Genomic DNA, 20041 nt, shown 5'->3' on the forward strand with positions numbered 1-20041 from the left:
TCCACTCAACACGCTTTACAGCTAATGGGGATGCCATCCACCACAACCAATGTGCAGCATCCACCTGGATGATGCGACGGCAGCCATAGTGCGCCAGAACGCTCACCACACATCAGCTATCAGTGAGGAGGAGAGCAGAGTAATGTAGCCAATTCATAGAGGGGGATTATTAGGAGGCCATGATTGGTAAGAGCCAATGGGAAATTTGGCCAGGACACCGGGATTATACCCCTACTCTTTCGAGAAGCGTCCTGGGATTTTTAATGACCACAGAGAATCAGGACCTCGGTTTTACGTCACACCCGAAGGACGGCGCCTGTTTTTACAGTATAGTGTCCCCGTCATTAGGACCCACATGGACCAGAGTGTGAGCGCCCCCTGCTGGCCCCACTAACACCTCTTCCAGCAGCAACCTTAGTTTTTCCCAGGAGGTCTCCCATCCAGGTACTGACCAGGCTCAAACCTGCTTAGCTTCAGTGGGCTGCCTCTTGTGAGTTGCAGGGTGATATGGCTGCTGGCAATTATTGTATTGTCCACCTCTCCCCCCAGAGTCTTGTTCCACGTACCCCTCGCACTGCTCGCCAGCAGTGTAGTCCCTGCAGTTGATGCAGGCTCCCGTGGACGGGTCACAGCTCTCCGAGTGCCCGTTGCACTGGCAAGGCCGGCAGTTAGGGAAACCCCAGTGCCCGGGGTGGCAGTTGGCACACTGCCTTCCCGTGGCTCCGTGATGACACCGACACTGGCCCGAGAGAGGGTCACACAGGCTGCTGACTGACCCATGAGAATGGCAATCACAAGCTGGAGAGAGACAGCATTTCAGAAGAGACCCGGGTAAATAGTAACTTCAAAGAATTCATCCGTTCCATTGCCTCTATCAGATCTCACGACAGACTTCTGAATCCAAGTCTTTCAGCAGCTGCTTTTTGAACATAGTTTCACAAATACTAGATTTCGGGCAGCACTCACCTATGCAGCCATAAGGGCCAAAACCAAATGTCCCTGGAGCACATCGGTCACAGTGCAGGCCAATCACATTGGGCTTGCAGTGGCACTGCCCTCCGACCTTTTCACACACTGTGCTGAGGGAGCCCTGGGGGTCACACTGACAGGCTGCAAGGCAAAAAAAAAAAAAGGTTATTTTAATAAAGCTTTTTTCGTTTAACTGTAAAGCACTTTGCGTTGTTACTTTTAAAGGTGTCGTATGAAATAAAGTTTCTTTTTGTTATTATTACTGTATTATTAATATCTAGATTATAACTTTTTTTTTCGGTTTGTTGCATTTACGGGATAAATGGTACTGCTACCCTGGCTCCACTGGAGCTCTGTGGGTTAAGCTATTGTTACCGTGGCAGTAGGCCATGTCTCTACTCACCCGTCAGTCAGTGCCTGTTGCCGTGGTTACACATAAGAAATCTGTTTTTCTTGTGGTCAATTATGACCTCCCCCATCTCAGGTGGAGCAGGCGACTCAAGGCTTGAGCTGACAGTGGTCTGGGCTCTGTGATAGTGTTTACTCTGAACCTCTTGGGTTCTGCAGCTCTCTAGATTCCTTGTTCCCTCTTTTGTGCTGTGCTTGGATTCTTGACCCTGCTTTGTTTTGACCCCATCTCCCAGATATTCCCTTGTACTTCTGAACTGCGATTCCCTTAGACATAAACCTTGCTTGCTTGTCTTAACGCGGCCTTTTAAATTTACCTTTAATGCTTTTATTTCAGGTCACCTGACTCTCAACTCTGCCTGCTACTACTAACTTGTGCAACGAGTTCTACGTAAAGTTAAATGTTTCAAAAACAAAGGAACCGGTTATTGATTTTAGGAAAAAATACCACAGCCCCTCAACCCACTATAATTGATGGTCAGCCTGTTGAAATTGTCGATGACTATAAGTACTTGGGACTGGTCATTGACAAAAACCTAAAATAGGACAATTGTTGTGACACGATCTATAAAAAAGTCAACAGAGACTCTTCTTTCTTAGGAAACTCAGCTACTTTAAGGTAGATAAAACTATTCTTGCACCTTTCTACAAATCATTCATTGGAAGTGTCTTAACACACTGCTTCACTTGTTGGTTTGGCAACATAACCACCGGTAATTGTAATAGGCTGGGTAAATTAGTGAAAATAAATGGCAAAATAATCGGGAATAATCAAATCAATTTAAGTTTACAAACAGAGGGTGACTAAGAAAGGCAAAAGCATCAGGGAGTGTGTGTCTCACACCCTCCATTGCGAATTCACACTTCTCCCATCTGAGAGACACCTCTGTGCCCCCAGGTGTAAAACCAACAGACTCGGGGAAATCTTTCATTCCCACTGCAATTACGCTCTTAAACAATGCGAAGTACAGTAACTACAGTACCTTGTCTCTTATTCCTTATCTCCTGTAACACTACTGTATTCTCTTCCCTTTTGATGATGTTTATTTGTCATTGTGTTGTGTTTGACTGTGCCATAAAACAAATTTCCCCTAGGGCACTATAAAGCTTGAATTGATTTGCTACAACCATAAATCTAGACTGTGTTTTGCCTGTTTGCTACAGTCGCCTGTTGCTTGCCTGTTCTCCCAGGTTTCCCCCCCCTGCTCTTGGATCCAATGCTCGACACCCGGCTTACGGCTTCACTCCAGCCATCATCACAGCGGTCCTTACAGATACCCAGTCTCCTGGTGGAGGAGAATGCACTTGGTACTCACGTAATGCCCCATCATGCAGGATGGCCGAGATGCTGCAGAGGAGTTTGGTGCACATTTCTGCCAGCATGGGCTTGGGCACCATCATGAAGGAGTCCAGGCACATGTAGTGCTCCATCTCTTCCCTGTGGTGAACTGACACTGGGTCGTTCCCATTGAAACCTGGCAGCTCAGTGTACTTTGGAATCAGAACCAACTGGTGAAAACAGCAGGAGAATGAAATAAGCCACTCAGCATGACTTTGCTTTTGGGGATTTCTTCCATTAGTGCTTGACCTGATAACATCTAATAAGCTAATTCTATATGATTCTATATTCGGGCACAATCACAAGGTGTCTACTGTATGGGAAGCTATAAGCCAATGTAATGAACATGTAATGCTCACCTATTAAATGGAATAAAAATACTATGATAATAATGAAATATGCTATAATAATTAATTTAATAATAATTAAAAACAATTTTGGCCATTTAGGTGACGGAATTAAAGCATATATTTTTATGCTTTTTTAAGAAGCCTAGCCGCACGAAAATTGTTTTACTAAACATTACCGGCAGAGGGCACTGTTTCCCTCTTGAATCATTTTGTTCTGCGAATTCTTTATTAAGTTTATTTTGAGAAATATTTAAAGTATGCAACCTATATCTCTCTGATGTATTTATTAGGCTAACAAGAATATTTAGGGAAATGTAAATGCAGCAATATTCCATCATGAAGGAATATCAGAGGCAACGTGGGTTACTTGGATGTTTTGTGAAAGAACGTCCACTAATTTACAGAAGTGATACTTTAAACTTTAAGGCAGTACAATCCAGGTGCATATAATGCTGTCTACTATCCACATAATTGTCCTCAAAGAATTAAGTGAACAAAATGGGTATGACACCTTTCTATCATCTCAAACAGGCCTATGTACTTATCTAGCAAGAGACTTTCAGAAAGTGCAAATACGACCAAGGACACATCCAGGGTTCACTGACAATATCAGATATAAACACTAAAATCAATGCTAATAAATAAAACCAACTACACCATCGTTATTTTTATAGTGGAAACTGTTGACTTACAGAGTCCACCAGTATGAAAGCTGTCAGATGTCTCTGGGAGGCTCTGTGACGCTGGAAGCGGATTGCTACAACATAGCGGTTGTTTGACTCAAAGCAAAACGGTCTGGGCATCTTGACGTATCTGTAAAATATGGAACCTTTACTGGGCAAACATTTAGAACTCATTTTGGGATCTATCATTCGGTGTGATTCACTGCAAGGACAGAAGCAGTAACAGGATCAGATTATTGTGGTTGCAGTCGATATGTCAAATTTACGTTTTGGTGAAGGGACACATCGGTTCAAAAGAATAAATGATGAGGATCAACCAAGAGCTTTTTGTTGGCAATTATGGGAAGAATTAATTAAGGTCTACACAGTGTGGATTTTCATGGTTTATTTTTCCATCCCATTGCTGCAGGTTTTTCAGAGCATACACTAAGTCCTGTCGTATAGCCTGCTATCCCAGTAGTGGGCATTCTGGGTGTTTCAGTTTTACTTTGACAAGATCAGATTTGACAACACTCTCAATCCCCCCTGCCACAAAAGACAGTGTGGCTGTGGGACTGTTAAAGCCCCTAATTCAGGGACTAGTGGGTTGAAGTCAGGCAAAAAAAAAAGGACAGGAGTTTCCATTCTCTCCCTGGGAGAGACTCTGGGATCTGCCCTGCCTTTTCAGTGACACAAGCTTCACAAAGCTCACACTCGCTCAAGCGCTCGCGGACAATGTGCGACAATTGAAGCACACCGACTACACAAGTACACACAGACCCTGCCAGCCTTTATTTTTTGTGACAGACTCTTAACTCAGGCCCACCCTATCCCTATCCCCACCCTTAAATGAAATCTAAGATTTTTTTTTTACTTCCTTTAATATTCCTTCCCTTATAATAAATAATTTTCTAATTGCTCTTCTTCAATCATCATTTAGAATGTAGATATTTAAATCATATTGCAATGCAGACAAGGCACCAGATCTGAAAGAGATTTCAAGTTCTTATTAGAATTTTTAATGCTAGAAAAGAATGCCCGTATCATTCTTTTTTTTTCCTTTTAGTATGCTTCTTTCCATTTTCTAGGCACCTGATTAGTCTGAGGGAAATAAATGTAAATTAAGTTGATTGAAATCCAAACCCTAGTGTATCAGCTCAAGGCTCTGATACTTTGCTAGATATGTTTATGTTGGAATGAAGCCCCTATCACCAATGTTGACATGTCTAGGTTTAATCTTGGCACCAGAGTGCAGCTCACAGACAGTTACCCCTCGATAAAAAGGCAGACAGTGTTCAAGATTATCCCACACAGGAGGGGAGTGGGGGCCGTCTAGCCCAGAGTTAGAACCTTGATGCACTTCAACATCCATCCCAGAGGTCTGGTGCCAGGACAAGGGACTACAAAGGTTAGTGCAATACCACAGCAGGATTCATATTCAACGGTCCTCATCCCAGTCTGTTATGAGACATCTCAATCTTATGCTGACCACTTTGAACATGGCTATCCAAAAAATAGTCCGCTCAGAATTTATCTGGAGTTTGTTTTCGTTTTCCCACAAAAGAGCACTTTTGTTTTCTACTGTTACTTGTGATTTACACAGAAACAATAAGGTATTCCAATGCAGTAAATGTTCCAGGACGTCATGTTAACCTTCAACAGAGCACATAATAATAGGAAAACTAATGGCGTAGATTTGATTCATTCTCTGTGTCTAGCAAATTAAGTATAAAAACTCTTGAATGAAGAAATGCATCTACTGCAGGAGTTGCCCTCTAAAGTAGTACTACATGTTACAACAGAGGCTATCACTTTGTTCTGCAAATGCCCTGAATACATTCAGTACCTTGTTTGATGAGGGAGTGTCACATGATACATTTGTTCAGAAGAAAGCACATTTCCACAGCGGGAACTTGTGGGTAACAAGACAGATGAGATGCTCACTATGGCTTCCCAATCTTCTGTTGACTGGAAGAAAGGGAAATGGAGAAATGGAGAAAAACTTAAAACACAGATGTACTGGAAACACACACTTTAATGCCAAGTTACTTCGTCTTCCTATACATTTGTAACAAATAAAGGTACATTATTTTGTGTTGAACCATCCAACCAGAGCAGTTCAAGAACTATCATACCCCCATACAAATAATGTAAGGTTGGTAAAGGTGTGAAGCTCTAAATTTGACATGTACTGTATGGTCACAGGCCAAGGAAGGACATCCTTGAAGGGAATATTCTCCAAACTGTGCCATTTCACACTAGTTCAATTTGCACAATAATAATAGCTTTGTGAGACAGATTACAAAACAATAAAGCAATAAAGACCTGGGAATACCAAAATTATAAGATAAATACAGAAAGATTGAGTACCAACAATGTATGATGCAAAAAACTTCTTTGTAGTTACTGTTTGTAAAAAAAGATTAAGCTATCACACATTCTGCTAAAGCTTTGCCCATTCAGCTCTCATTTATTGAGCGTATGGTAGAGGATACTGGAGTGCCTTCTTTAAGCACCATCTTTAAATTAGACTTTAAATTTACACTTACCTCTGGCTCATATCGTATCATGATATCATACTCCATCGCGAAAGGGATGTTGCTGATTTGGAACACTAGGCCCGCTCCATCCTTTACCCTCGCAAAGCCGGGGCCTGTCCACGTGACCATGTGTCCGGGAGATCTTTCCCTGTGCACGATCTTCACATCGGGCTGACAGTGACAAAAAATTTGCTAAAACATCCAAATACCCCCTCATTTAACTGGGTTTTGGTTTTAACCTACTGTAGAAGCCTATCCAGAGGGCCAACCCCGAAAAAATCTTCCCCTATATTCTTAGTTTTGACGTTAATATGGGCATTTTTTTGACAACAGTGGAAACTATCATCTGGAATGAAGGTAAGCGGACATCCTGCTATTTACACTCTGCTTTGTCTGCTGGGTTATTTCACACTTCATCTCATGTGAGAGATAAACTGTGGAATGTATTTACATTGCAAATTACGATCACTACTACCTTTTTGTCAGCAATGAAGTGATATACTGTCAATCAATTTAAAATAAAATGTGCTGCTATCACCCCCCAAACAAATTGCTCTTTTCCTCAGTAATACATGTGCTGTGGTTAAACTGCAAAACTAAAAAAGGAAAACATACTTCTCTGATCCTATCATATACAGTATTACAGATTTATTTCATCTGTTGGGAAAGCTATCCTGACTGTTTTAAATGCAGCAGAATTTGATAATACCAGTTTAAATACAAAAATCAGAACTAAATTCAAGAGTGTGATTTGCCCGTGTATGGAGCAAATCCATACAGTCATGCTTTTAAAAGAAAAAGCTCTACAAATTCTGCGCAAGTCTTATATCAGCAGAGACCTACTGTATGTGCTTACCAAGTTTACCATGAATGCTTAGGAATTTAGTTTTAGGCCTCATGATTAGATAACTACTCCAGTCCTCACTATTACAGCTTATTTGTGTTGATGTTCTTGTTGGCAGCCCAGAGGCTAAGAAAGATTCCTGATTAACATTAATTAATTAGTTAATGGCTTCTGAGCTGGCTGACCGTGTATACTGTAGTCATTCATTCTGTTAGGGAAGATTGTATCTTATACAATGCCAAAACCAAACACTTTTATAAAAATAAAATGGGAAATGCATCCTTTAACTGTTGGTGCTCCCACAAAAAAATACAATTTGTTTTTTACTTCACGTATAAACTGACCTGTCCAAATTCTGCGGTTCACTTCTGATATGATATAACCAATGAGACAAAAAAGTGGCTGATGCCTCAGTTCAGGGGAAACTTTTTTTCTATGGGGGTCAGGTAACCATGCTTTGCAACTGCTTTAGTTCTGACACTACAGTACGGAGAGCGGATCAACCTGCCGCAGTTTTCTCAAGGGAGCCTGTTACCGTCTGCTGCAACTGCCGGATCCTCCTCAGTGCTGCCCTCTGCTGCTGGGCGTTGGCGATTCTCCGATGGCGGCGGTGCCTCCTGAGTTGGTTGTTCAAGTGCTCCACACAGTCAGTCTCAGCTTTTGGTCTGGGCTTTCCCTAGAGAGAGAGAGAGACAACACGAAGACACTTACTGAAGATCACAGTGTAAGTGTGCGCTTTTAAAAGCAGGCTGTTCTTTTCATCTTCTGCGCTTTTTTTCAAATGCTAATATCATATTACAGTAGCTTATTCACTACAGCTGCTAAAAGCAGATCCCTCCATACCTCGAAACCCAATGCTAAAAAACTGACCGAAAGCCCTTAAACAAGGTCAATTGATGATGGTTCATCATTATATTGATTCTGAGAGGAAGGAGTGTTGTTCTCTCTCGTTAATACTGCTTCATAAAAGGACTCAGCAAGGGTCTTAACTGGTGGAGGGGAACAATGACAAAGAAAGAGAGAGACAGCAGCATGGCAAGAGAAACAGAAAGGCAACATGGGTTCTTTCACTGAAAAGACAGAGTTAAGACCTCCGGTATGGGCTGAATACACATTTACCAAACTATTACCCCCTGTATATGTAGGCATATTTAGGATTTTATTCATTGCTGGTTTGTTTCCAATCGCTACAGATGAGCAATGCTATGTGTTCTCTCCCTCTTACGAGCCTAATGTATCTAACTCTCTAATACAGCAGATAACTGTGAGCAGCTTGGATTACCACCTGAGTTTCCAAACACTTGACACTGCTGTCATTCTCCTCTGTGATTCGAATTGGACTTTCAGGTCAATGCAATGCCATTGTGGAACCTGCGTGGATCACCTCGCTCAAGAAAGTAGATTTCTAGTGGAGAGAGGGAGGAGACCAAGCAATATGATGCTTCACTAGCTGCTAATAGATATCCTGTTGTGGCGACACCCCTGCCCAGCTCTGTGTTCTGATGCAGAGAGGAACTGCAGAAGGGGCAGGTCACTGAAAAAGAACTTGGACGAGCAGGGCATCCTTGCTCATTCTCAACAGGCCACGGCTTGTGATCTTTAACTGGCAATGCATTAAAGAGAATGTGCCCACAGTGGTCTTGGATCTATTCAGTATACCTTTGCTCCGATCAGAGTTAAAGCAGCCATGTGACATTTGCAAGAATATTGCGTAAATAAAAAACTTGAAGGTATTGAAATCTCAGTGAGGGTACCATCACTAAAACCTGAAAGCTTTAGACCCAAGACCCAAGTACTGGGACAAACTACTTACCAAAATCATCTTAAAAACTACCTTATAAACGATCAGGTGGTTTGAAAAAGTGTAAAACAGGGCTTTAATATGTGATTCAGGTGCCTATAGTATAGTGATGTATATCACTATATACTGTATATAAAATGATATAGACCTTTTTATAGTTCCTGTATATACAGTATATCTGTACAGTATATATTGTAGGTATAGTGATGTAGTTGAGTGATACTACTGCCACAGACTGGAGGCAGCATCATGCATACTAAAAAGTGCTGCCAAAGCAGCTGGGACATGCAGTTAACACTGCAGTATGGAGGCCTCTATTAATTCTCTTTGACAGTTTAGCCTTTACGTATTTCTTAGATCTTTTTCTGGGTCACTTCAAACTAAGCATTATGTCATGATTGTATGGTTAGTGCTGTATCTGCTATGTAAGCATTTTGGGCCTCAGACAATGTGCCAACTAACACCTCCGGGCATTCTGCCCTCTGGCCTTGATTTACCAGGGCTGACGGAGGACCGCTTATATAATAACTCCATTGTGTTTTTAAGAAAGTAAAGTTTGCTTTGTATTATGTCTAATGTGTTATTTCAGTTCATACACTACAAAACTCCTGTCAGAAAAAAAAGACAAACCTTTATTTTTAGAATGAAAGTACTTTCTATGCCACTTAATGTTTTAAAAAACCATGTCAGATCATCTACATTATGTCAAGGGCTGTTTAGCATTTGAAGAGTGGTATGTTAAAAAAAAACATCCATTCGTAATCTGAAAATATTCCTAAAGCTACTCTTTTATAAATGGTTGCAATAGTAGCATTCTAGGATTATAATGATAATATTAATTATCTATCATTTACTGCCTGCAATTTAACACCACATATACAACATAAAAAGGAATGAGATAGTCTTATAAAGGGAATCGAGTATTTATCACTAGACACATTTTAAATATTTTAAAATACAGTTACTCCATTATACTAACAGCATAAATTCAAACAAATACTCCCCCAAATCTGTCAGTTTTATACATTGACAAAAAATAATTTAAAAATACACCTTCATAAGAAACGTGACATAATTTCAAGGTACAGTAAAACCTTGCTTTAATGGACTTCAGATTTCACAGACAATATCTAGTTAAGGTGGGTTTTGTCGGCAGAAGGACTATTACTTGTTGCCTCTCCGTTTATGAGTGTGATTTATCATCTTGCATCCATATGGATTTACTGTACCATGACAAGTATTGTTTATTATGATGTCGTGCTCTAAAAGTGTAAAGAAGTGAACAACCATGGCCTTAAACTTTGCTGAGAGAAAAAGTAAGAGTTAATCGATAAATTGCAGTCTGGAGTGTCCATGGCTGGTGCTTGTGAGGCCAAAAAGCAAGCAGTTTCAGGTTCTTTCAAGGTAATGAATAGGTTGCTGCAGTATAAACTGAAATATGATGGAGAAGCCACAACCAAAAGGTTGTTTGTGCAAGAGAACACGGTAATGGGTCACGACACATCACTCAGTGAAGCTTTTTTAAAGTGGTAGGTACAGTTGGTTGTACAATACTGGGTCAGAAGGAGGTAATGACTAACCTGGCAAGCAACAGGAACAAGGTGGGGTGCAACCTGGGACATCAGTCCATCCCAGAGCATTCACAGACACAAACATGCACACTCATACCAAGACTGATTTGCCCAGAAGCCAATTAACCTACCAGTACAGTATGTCTTTGGACTGTGGGAGGAAGCCAGTGCACCCTGAGGAAACCCATGCAAACATGGAGAGAAAATACAAACTCAACACAGACAGCACCCCTAGGTCCAGAGGTGAACCCAGGTCCCCACTGCACCACCGTGCCGCCCATTGAATTTCAAAGGCAGTGATGGATTTAGTGATTTTGTGAATGTCACGGTACAGTGAATTTTTATTCACCAATGGTGAAGCTTTGAGTGCACCCACTGAAGAGACACAACCGCTCCATAAGAAACTGAATCATATTACACCAATTGTATCATGCCGACAAGCTGGGCTGTCGTCAAAACAGTGTATTGTTTTATAATGCAGTGTAATACACAACAGTATATTATTTGTATAAACATATTCATTAAGCATATATACAGTATACATGAAAAGGAAAGAGACGAAACACAACATTTCAGCTGTCAGGTCACTTGCAGAAGGCTCCACAACTGAAATATGTTTCTTTTCTTCTTTTTCAGCATGGAATAAACCTTTACTTGTTTTTTTGTAGCTTGCACATGCTGAGGCAGCTACCTTTTTGAACTTATACAGTATATATAATTGCTTTCTCATGAGTGTTTTTTGTGCTCGAAATATCTCATTGGTAGAGATATTCATCTCATCTCATTTCGTCTATCAAAATTAAATAAACCATCTTTATGGAAAATATCACACAGCAATGTTTAATTTTAAATTAATTTTATGATGTTATGTAATTGTTTTAATTGATTTTCTGACACATTCACTAACTTCAAATCAGTAACCTAAAGCCACTGAACGCATTTTGAATTTCAGGTGTGTTCAGGTAAAAGGTTTTCTGTTGTTCCCCTTTACTCAGGCCTCAAAAAGAATTGTAAGACTTCAACTGCAAACTGCACTGATCTATCAGGCTGTTATTAGGAATACCTGCAGCTCCGTGTTTGAAGGCCTCCTTTATCAACAAGAAATGTCATATCGGCAAATACTTTTTTGTTTAGGCTTGTACACATAACACAAAGATTCGAAAGACAAATGCGAGCATTGTTGCGGCCTGGATTATGCAGTGGTTTGCTTGATCCCACCAGTGATAGGATTGCAATATATGTGAATGGATCTGTATAAACGGAGCTGGCCGTGTTTGTGTATATCATGGTGGAATGCATAAGGATATGGGCACAGGCCCACACAGAGCACCAATCGCTGCCGATGCACCGGATACTATTCACTCATGCAGACACAACCTGCTCAAATATCATATTTCTCGGCTCTCATCACTTCATTAACCCTTATCTTACAGCAGCGCTCCTTTCATTTTATCTGGCACACTGAAACTCAACAGTAATCCCCAAGAGCATAACTATAATTTCAGACAGACATAAAAAGCACAGTGCAGAGCCTTTTCTCCATTGCAAGAAAATACATACGCAGTACAGAAAGAGAATGACAGTGTCTCAAGGTACTTACAGGAAGCTTGGAATCATCAGGAGAGTGTGGAACAGCGTCCTCTGCTTCGTAGGTATAAAAATCCAGAGGGGCGCAGAAATAGCCTGGCTGGACATCCGCACACTGTCGGCCAATGATGTGTGGGCGACAGTCACACTGTCCATTCTCCATCAGGCACCTGATGTCCGAACACACAGGAAAGATAAACAGGTAGATGTTCGTCAAGGACAACACAGCTTGCTTATCTTTTCCCAGCAGGGTCAAGAGGAGGTCCAGTGACTGCTACACTGTACTCTCAGCTGTTCAAACTCAGGAAAACGACTTCTACGAAGCACCTGTTGAGCTTTAGTTTCTGTTTTCAATGACGTTAGCTTACAGACCTCCTTTTAAGAGACTATTTTTTTCAAAGCTGTATTAACCTACGGTGTAGGTTTCATCCGAGAAGCCAAATTCAATCAGTAGTTATAATCATCATGACAAATTGACTTTTACCACGGGATATTGTTTTCTAACAATGCACTGCTACAGTATATTTGCTCAGCTTTGTCTGGTCATTAATTATATGTGACATACTGTACCTGTTATTGTAGGCTCCTCCAAAATCACAGTCACAAGCCCTGCAGCCTGCAATGTCGTTACTGAGGCCCCAGTATTCTGCCTAAAAGATTACAAAGCAGATGATGACTGTTCTGTACCTCTACATCTCAATCTGTACATAACTCACTCTGAAGCCAGACTCTACAAGCTAAAGGATAAAATTAGTTCCTGGAGTGAATAGAGCACTCTTTTAGATGCTTGTATCCTGACTGTACCTACAGCATATGACTATACCTATAATTGTCCTTTTAAGTGGACATATGAAATCTGTGTGGACACAGAGGCCTGTCCCGCTGGACTGAATCAGAATCAGAATCACTGAGTTGGCATATCCTGGACTTACTGTCAATCCATGTCAACATAATGTGAAGGAAAACACAGCTGGTTCCCATTAACCTGAAACTTATCAAGTACTGTATATAACTCCATATAGAGCTTACCAGACACTGGTTGCAGTAGCGGCCTGTGACATACCGCTTACATGAACAGTCACCACTGATCTGGTCGCACGGGGCTCCTCCCATTATAATTCCACGAGGGTCACAGTTGCATGCTGGGAATATATATGAAGCACACAAAATTACCTTCAGAACTTCTGTACAGGAGTGTTACAATGTTATACTCAATTCCACAAATCGAGTGGGATGCTGGAGGGTTTACACTTTCAATTTGTTGTAGTTATAACTATGACAGCATTACCTGAAAACAATTCAGAAACTTGATGCAACTCAGAGTTCTTCTGAAACAACAAGCATGCTTTCTAGCCGTTTTGGTCTGCCATTATCAAAAACAAAAACCACTTAAAAGGGAAGTGCAAAGCTATTTTTATAGTTCACGGTTAGAAAGAATCAGCATTAATGAGAGCATTTCAAACCACAACTTAAGTAAAACACAGTACACAGTAAAACCTCAATTTATATCACAAAATAGACTAAATTTCCAGGTATGTGCAATGCCATACTCTCAGTTCAGAACAAGGCAAAAAAACTTCCGGTGATGTGAACCGACCGTATTACATTGTAAAGAAGCAGGTGTTTGAATCCATCTCTATTAATCCAATATTGCTCTTGATTTTTTGTAGACAGTTTTGCGAACAAATGCTGCTTACTTGTTCTGCATGCAGATCACCTTGTAACATTTCTGCGGCACAACTGCATCTGCTGCACAACCTGCACTTATTCGCACTTGCATCACATTAGGCATCACAGTGACTAGTGAGCAGGAAGGGCAGCATCTCATCGCAATTTGTTGGAAATCAAATGCGAGTTTGCAACAACATGACTTACAGCACTTTCACAGAATGTAATATCGTGCTCACTTTGCCTAGGAATAATTGCATGTTATAATCACAATATTATTTTCATTTCTTTAGTGGTTTGTTTGTTTGTTTTTTTAATCCAACAGCGGCGTGCGTTCCTTCGCTAATGAGCTCAGTCTCAAACAGGCTTGTCTCAGGGCCCTGTCCCTCACTCACGCTGGCACCCCAGGGGGTCATTCTGGCTGAGCCCGTAGAAGCCCTCCTTGCAGCAGTCGCAGCGGGTGCCCTTGACGTTCTGCTTGCAGCGGCACTGGCCAGCAATCATCCCGATGTCCAGGTCCGTGAGGCTGTCACACACCCCGCCGTCCAGGGAGCCCACAGGGTCACAGTCGCACGCTGCCGAGGGGAGAGAGTCGTCAAGCAACACACAAGTCAGTGACGGCTGATTGAAAAGTGGACACAGCTGAAAGATCTGTGACGCAGAAAGCTGCTATTTGTCTCTGGTAAAAACAAATACCTTGCGTGGCTGCATGTAGAGTGTCTAAAAAGCCATGGGAGGGCTAACACTGAGCACATTTTAATTTACCCTGGCATCCTGGCCAAATTTCCCATGGGCCCTTACCAAGCACGACCTCATAATAATCCCCATCTATGAACTGGCTTCATCATTCTGTTCTCCTCCCCATTGAAAGCTGGTGTGTGGTGAGCGTTCTGGCGCACTATGGCTGCCGTCGCATCACCCAGGTGGGGCTGCACATTGGTTGTGGTGGACGGCATCCCCATTAGCTGTAAAGCGTGTTGAGTGGAGTGTCCAGAAAAGCTTTATATATAAGTGTAAGCAATTATTATTATTATCCAGAAAAGCATCAAAAAAAGACTCCTTTTCCTGAGAAGCTAAGTTTACCTTTTGAAAACTGGGCTCCCCTGCCAGTTACTTTATTTTATGTAGATTAGTAGTGCGTTGTTCAGTTCTATAGCTACAGTACGCTTGCTGTTTTCACAAGGGCCAGCACTCACGTATGCAGACAGCTGGGTCTCTGATGTCTCTCAGGGGGTCCTGGTAGTAGAAGGGTTTGCACATCTCGCAGTTGCGGCCCATGGTGCTGTGGAGGCAGTCGTCACAAACGCCTCCGCTCACATTCCCTGTGGCCTGGTACACCGCCATGTCAAAGTGACAACGGCTGGAGTGACCGTTGCAGTTGCATTCTGGGAACAGAACAACAACGATTAAAATTTAGAGGAAGGCTACCATAATCAGGAATATTTGTTTTGGAATACACAGGCTGATATGCAGGGCTATCCAATGATGTACATTTTCATGTCTGCATTATTGTGCTCTTCCTTCACTTAAAGTATGAAGTATGAAGTAAAGAAACTACTTCTCTTACTAAGGGTACTGTATTGTGTCAAGTGTACTGCTGTATGCAGCTTTGTGCCACAGCCTCAGACCATAAGAACATTTAAGGGATAACCTAAAGGGTGGATTAATTTAGGTATTTTTTATGTACCCTGATACTATATCTACTCTGCGATAGTTCTGCGGAATTCATTTTTACATCATTATTTGAAAACTCAACTAACGGTTAGTAAGATAAATCTTCACGAATATAAATAAAAACTTGCAGGTGTAAAAAAATAAATGTTATAGTTTGCATCACATCTGAATGCTAAAGCTAAACTGTATCAGCCTTAATTTACTGAATTTTATTTATTTGGTAATTGAAGTCATCCTTGCAAACATAGACATTCTCATAAAAACCACAATAATATGAGTAACTTATTTTTTTTTATTTTCAGAGTGGATCCTGCCTTGTGCCCATTGCCTGCCGGGATAGGCACCACCTCCCCCGCGGCCCTGTTCCCTGATGGGCAATCATCTGCTGACACCAGGGAACACTTGCGAATCTCCAGGCCTCGTGGGCGCTCTTCCCTGCGTCTCACCTCTGCAGGTGTGTGGGTTGTCTGCCTCAGCCGGACTCCAGGGAAGATCGTTGTAGAAGTCTTTACACTGCTCGCAGTTTAAACCCTCGGTGTTGTGCTTGCAGACACATCTGCCATGAATCTGCAAAAACACCGAAAGTGGCTTAGCTGGCTGTTTAAGAAAAAATCATGTCACACCTTCAATGTCATTGTTCATTCTTCTTCACTTCAACAGAACCCCCCCCCCTTTCACTTTGTGGGCCACTTAGGATGCTGTAGCTTTAAAATACTGAGAGATGGGCCAGAGGAATGTTTACCCACCATTCCTGGCACCGTGGCAGTGATCCCAGCGATGGGGGCACACTCTGAGGCATGGCCATAGCAGAAGCAGCTACCACGCACCACCAGCTCATAGAGGGCATAATAATACTTCTGCAGCACCTCCGTGCGCCTGTCCAGGAGGTTGTCCCCCAGTGTGTGCAGTTTGGTGAAGTTGATCCGCAGGTTGGTTATCCGAAGGAGCTCTGAAAAGGCAGAAGGGTAGGAGGGCACTGCAAACTGGGGCTAATATAGTATTAGACAATTTTACCTCCCATATACCTATCAATGGAGGTGTGCTTAATATGCATTGTACCACCCACCAACTCAGAACTGCCTGTTTCTCTGTCGACATGGCACAGAGTATGAGGTTCTAATTGGGTTAACTGGTATTTTCCATCAGTCTTCTGACTCCAACTGCAGCCTAGCTGTGCTGGAGAGTTTAGGAAATAAGCCATTCATCCACAGAATTAATACTCTGCAGATATTTATGGTTTCATGTTAAGACTTGTTCTTGATGTTTACGTCTGGGTTATGTGTCTCCAAAAGATTTCTTAACAAAAGATGTTATAGATACAGGCAGGATACTTGCAGATCTAACTAGATCAGTCCCCTGAACTGGATTGCAAGCCTTGCACGTGACCCATACATTGCAAAATTGTAAGCATATTTATCTACCTATTCTGTGATCATTTTGAGTGCTTTATTCACAAAGCCCTATGACCATTACTTGCCTGGCTCACACATTGCTAATTCCACTATTCAGCACATCTATAAATTAAGCTCAAATAAGACAAATAAGTTCCTTCACAATGTAAAATATCTTGGCATGAACATAACTATTAAGTTATCGTTTATATTTGTTCAAGGCAGAATGGTGGTTCGGTCTTTAGCACTGCTTCCATGTAGCTCTACCTCAACTCCTGAAGTACTGTCTGCGTGGAATTTGTAGGAACCTCCTCCATTTCTTCTGCGTACTTAGGCTTCCACTCACAGCTCAGAGACATGCCCAAGGACATGCTGGTAAGTTAATTGGCTTCTGGAAAAACTGGCTCTGGCATGAGTCTGTGAGCATTTGTGTCCGTGTGTGTGCCCTGTGATGAACTAGTGTCCTGTCCAAGGTGTATCCTGCCTTGCATCCAATGTTTGCCGGGATAGGCTCCAGCTCCTCCTGCGACCCCGGTTCTAGATAAAGCAGTTAGAAGTTGGATGGATAGACGGGTTCAGCTAAGATCTGTATTAGGGGTTTCCCTTACCTTGAATCTCCAGGCTGTAGGGGTCTTTGACGTCAATGGCAGGGTCGAGCACTTTATAAATGACCTGTGGTGGGAGAGAGAGAAAGACTTTAGAAAGCTCCGTGTGCGTCTCACGGCCACAGGGAGGGAGCGGAACTCCGGAGGTGCTCTCTCACCTCCCCCAGCGTGGAGGGCTCGATATCGGAGTAGCGCTCCTCGCAGATGACATCATCGATGAGCTGCAGGGGTCTCGCCGGGACACGGGGGAACATTTTGGTGCAGTTGTAGGAGAAGAAGCGATACGGTTTCCACGTGCGCCCGAAATCCGCCGACCGCTCAATCAGCATGGCCGCTGGGCGGAATGTCTGGAGAGCATCAAACAACAGGAATTATTCACAAGCCCTTTCAATAATGGTTCATTTAAATGTTGCTGCATAATAGCTTTATAATCTCTTCAATACTTCTATACAAGATGTTACAAGTCAGCAGCCATGTCACCCTGCAACTCACAACTAGCAGCTCAGCAGGTGTGAGCCTGGTCAGTAACTGGACGGGAGACTCCTGGGAAAAACTAAGGCTGCTGCTGAAAGAGGTATTACAGGGGGCAGTAGGGGGAGCTTACCCTGCTGTCTGTGTGGGTCCTAATGTCCCAGTATAGTGACGGGGACACTATAATGTAAAAAATGTAAAAAGGCGCTTCAGATGTGACGTAAAACTGGGGTCCTGACTCTCTGTGGTCAGTAAAATTCCTATGGTGTTTCTTGAAAAGTGTAGGGGTGTTACCCCGGCATCCTGGCCAAATTTCCCATTGGCCTTTACCAATCATGGCCTCCTAATAATCCCCATCTATAAATTGGCTACATCACTCTGTTCTCCTCCCCACTGATAATTGATGTGTGGAGAGAGGACTGGCACACTATGACTGCCGTCACATCATCCAGGTGGGGGCTACACATTGATGGTGGTGGAGGGGAGTCCCCATTACCTGTAAAGCTCTTTGAGCTGAATGTCCAGAAAACCGCTTTATAAGTGTAAGGAGTTAACATCAAAGAAGAAAGATTCACAAAATTCACAGTGTGACTTGCTTCCTTAACGAGGCCCCTGCAGATAAGGTAACAGACTTCTGCTCCTGTACGTCCCATTAACTTCCCCAGAGCTACAAGATTTAGCTTTCTCCTCAAGTGGGGGTTTTCACGATCTGTACCTTAAACTTCATTATGAGGTGCGTGAAGTGAAACTCTGCTTCCAAGTTCAATCGGATGCTGACATTCTCTTCTCCTGGAAGACAGGACAAGTTAAATCTTCAGTAACTCTGATTACAAAAGGAAATGGAGTTAACCTTATTTAAATCCATTTTTATGGCTTATTTAAATCGAAATGGCTATGGTATTCACATTCCACATGTAATGTCAATATTTTAAAAACCTGCTGTAAATTTGTATAGAAAAAAATGACTCCCAGGAAATTAGTATCTAAAAGCATTTAACATAAAGCTTTATAAAACATTCTAGCATGTTCAGTGTCTTCTGCACATTGATCCTCATTTTTCATTTGTGTCACGAGCTGATGACTTTCAATAGGTACATAAGCACTGCTATTACATTACAATCAACTGCTGCTGCAGCATTGCATAGAGTCACAAATAACATCAGAGACCTCAGCCTCAGTACCTCCACTATATTGTATTTTGACACTGCTGATTAGGGGGTCATTCCTTAGAAACAGTTTAAACACTCACCATTTGCTGACTGCCACCAGGTGAGATCCCCATTCTGGTCCTGTAGGTAGATGACGTTGCTCACACGATGGCTGTTCCTGTGCCAGATGGGGTCGTATGGCCTTTGGGAGTCACACAGGAAACACTTGTCTGATTCCTAAGTGAAGGTGAAATCCACATCAGTTGATACAGAATTCTGAAGTCAAACTAGGCGGATCTGTCTACTGTCTTGACTCACTTCACCATATACTTTTGTTATGATCAAATACAGATTCATTGAATTAAGTCAATGTAGTGAGTTTTCTCTATAAATCCATGTCTTTGAAGCATCACGGATCCTTGGCAGAGATTAAAAACAATTAAAGCTGGTCCAGTGATTACAGCATTACTTTCCATTTAAACACGGACACCTAAATATAAGAATTAGGTCTATGTAGTTTAAGAATAAAGAGACATGATATAAAAATAAAAGAGTAGTTATTAAATTAGGTCATTCCTAAATCAGCTTTAACAACAGAGATTAACATTGTGGAATCGAACCATGAGTCTAGAATAAGCATTTCTTAAAAGCTGTAGTTTTATTTCTGTGTATCATGAACAAATTAGACTGGGTTAATTCACCATGTAAATGGAATTGCACAAGGTTTGGGAAAACTCCAAAAAGGCCATGGAAAACACATTGTAGCCAACAAATAAGAGTTTGTGGAAGCTATAAATGCAGGACTTCACCTTCTGATCCCAGAACCTACAGTTTCGGGTGATATCAGAACTGATCGTGGTATGATCTTAATCATTGTATTGCTTTCAATTTTAAGTGTTGCTTCAGTAGAAAAAATTGAAAAAGGGAAACAGTTTGAGGATACCCTTCATCAACATTCCTGTTTCCCTGTGGACTGTGTTAGTGGTGATGGTGGGGTTAATTGTAACCCTGAC

At 41.9% G+C, this 20041-nt stretch overlaps 1 protein-coding gene across 2 annotated transcripts in view; it reads right to left on the reverse strand.

Annotated features, from left to right (window-relative positions):
* Positions 1-20041, reverse strand: part of lamb2l (laminin, beta 2-like) — a 66860-nt gene that overhangs the window by 15338 nt on the left and 31481 nt on the right. For both annotated transcript variants that reach the window (XM_088636559.1, XM_088636560.1), the window contains 18 exons: positions 19130-19265; positions 18596-18669; positions 17568-17756; positions 17413-17476; positions 16160-16362; positions 15860-15980; positions 14936-15124; positions 14135-14314; positions 13101-13213; positions 12642-12721; positions 12085-12241; positions 7648-7788; positions 6278-6439; positions 5575-5696; positions 3759-3879; positions 2694-2886; positions 967-1110; positions 567-798 (listed from right to left, as the gene is read on the reverse strand). In XM_088636559.1, the coding sequence (XP_088492685.1) occupies positions 567-798; positions 967-1110; positions 2694-2886; positions 3759-3879; positions 5575-5696; positions 6278-6439; positions 7648-7788; positions 12085-12241; positions 12642-12721; positions 13101-13213; positions 14135-14314; positions 14936-15124; positions 15860-15980; positions 16160-16362; positions 17413-17476; positions 17568-17756; positions 18596-18669; positions 19130-19265 (2621 nt within the window). The remainder of the gene's footprint in view (positions 1-566; positions 799-966; positions 1111-2693; positions 2887-3758; positions 3880-5574; positions 5697-6277; positions 6440-7647; positions 7789-12084; positions 12242-12641; positions 12722-13100; positions 13214-14134; positions 14315-14935; positions 15125-15859; positions 15981-16159; positions 16363-17412; positions 17477-17567; positions 17757-18595; positions 18670-19129; positions 19266-20041) is intronic.

The sequence above is a fragment of the Lepisosteus platostomus genome, chromosome 6, assembly GCF_059453375.1.
Source record: "Lepisosteus platostomus isolate fLepPlt1 chromosome 6, fLepPlt1.hap1, whole genome shotgun sequence".
NCBI classification, from domain to species: Eukaryota; Metazoa; Chordata; class Actinopteri; order Semionotiformes; family Lepisosteidae; genus Lepisosteus; species Lepisosteus platostomus.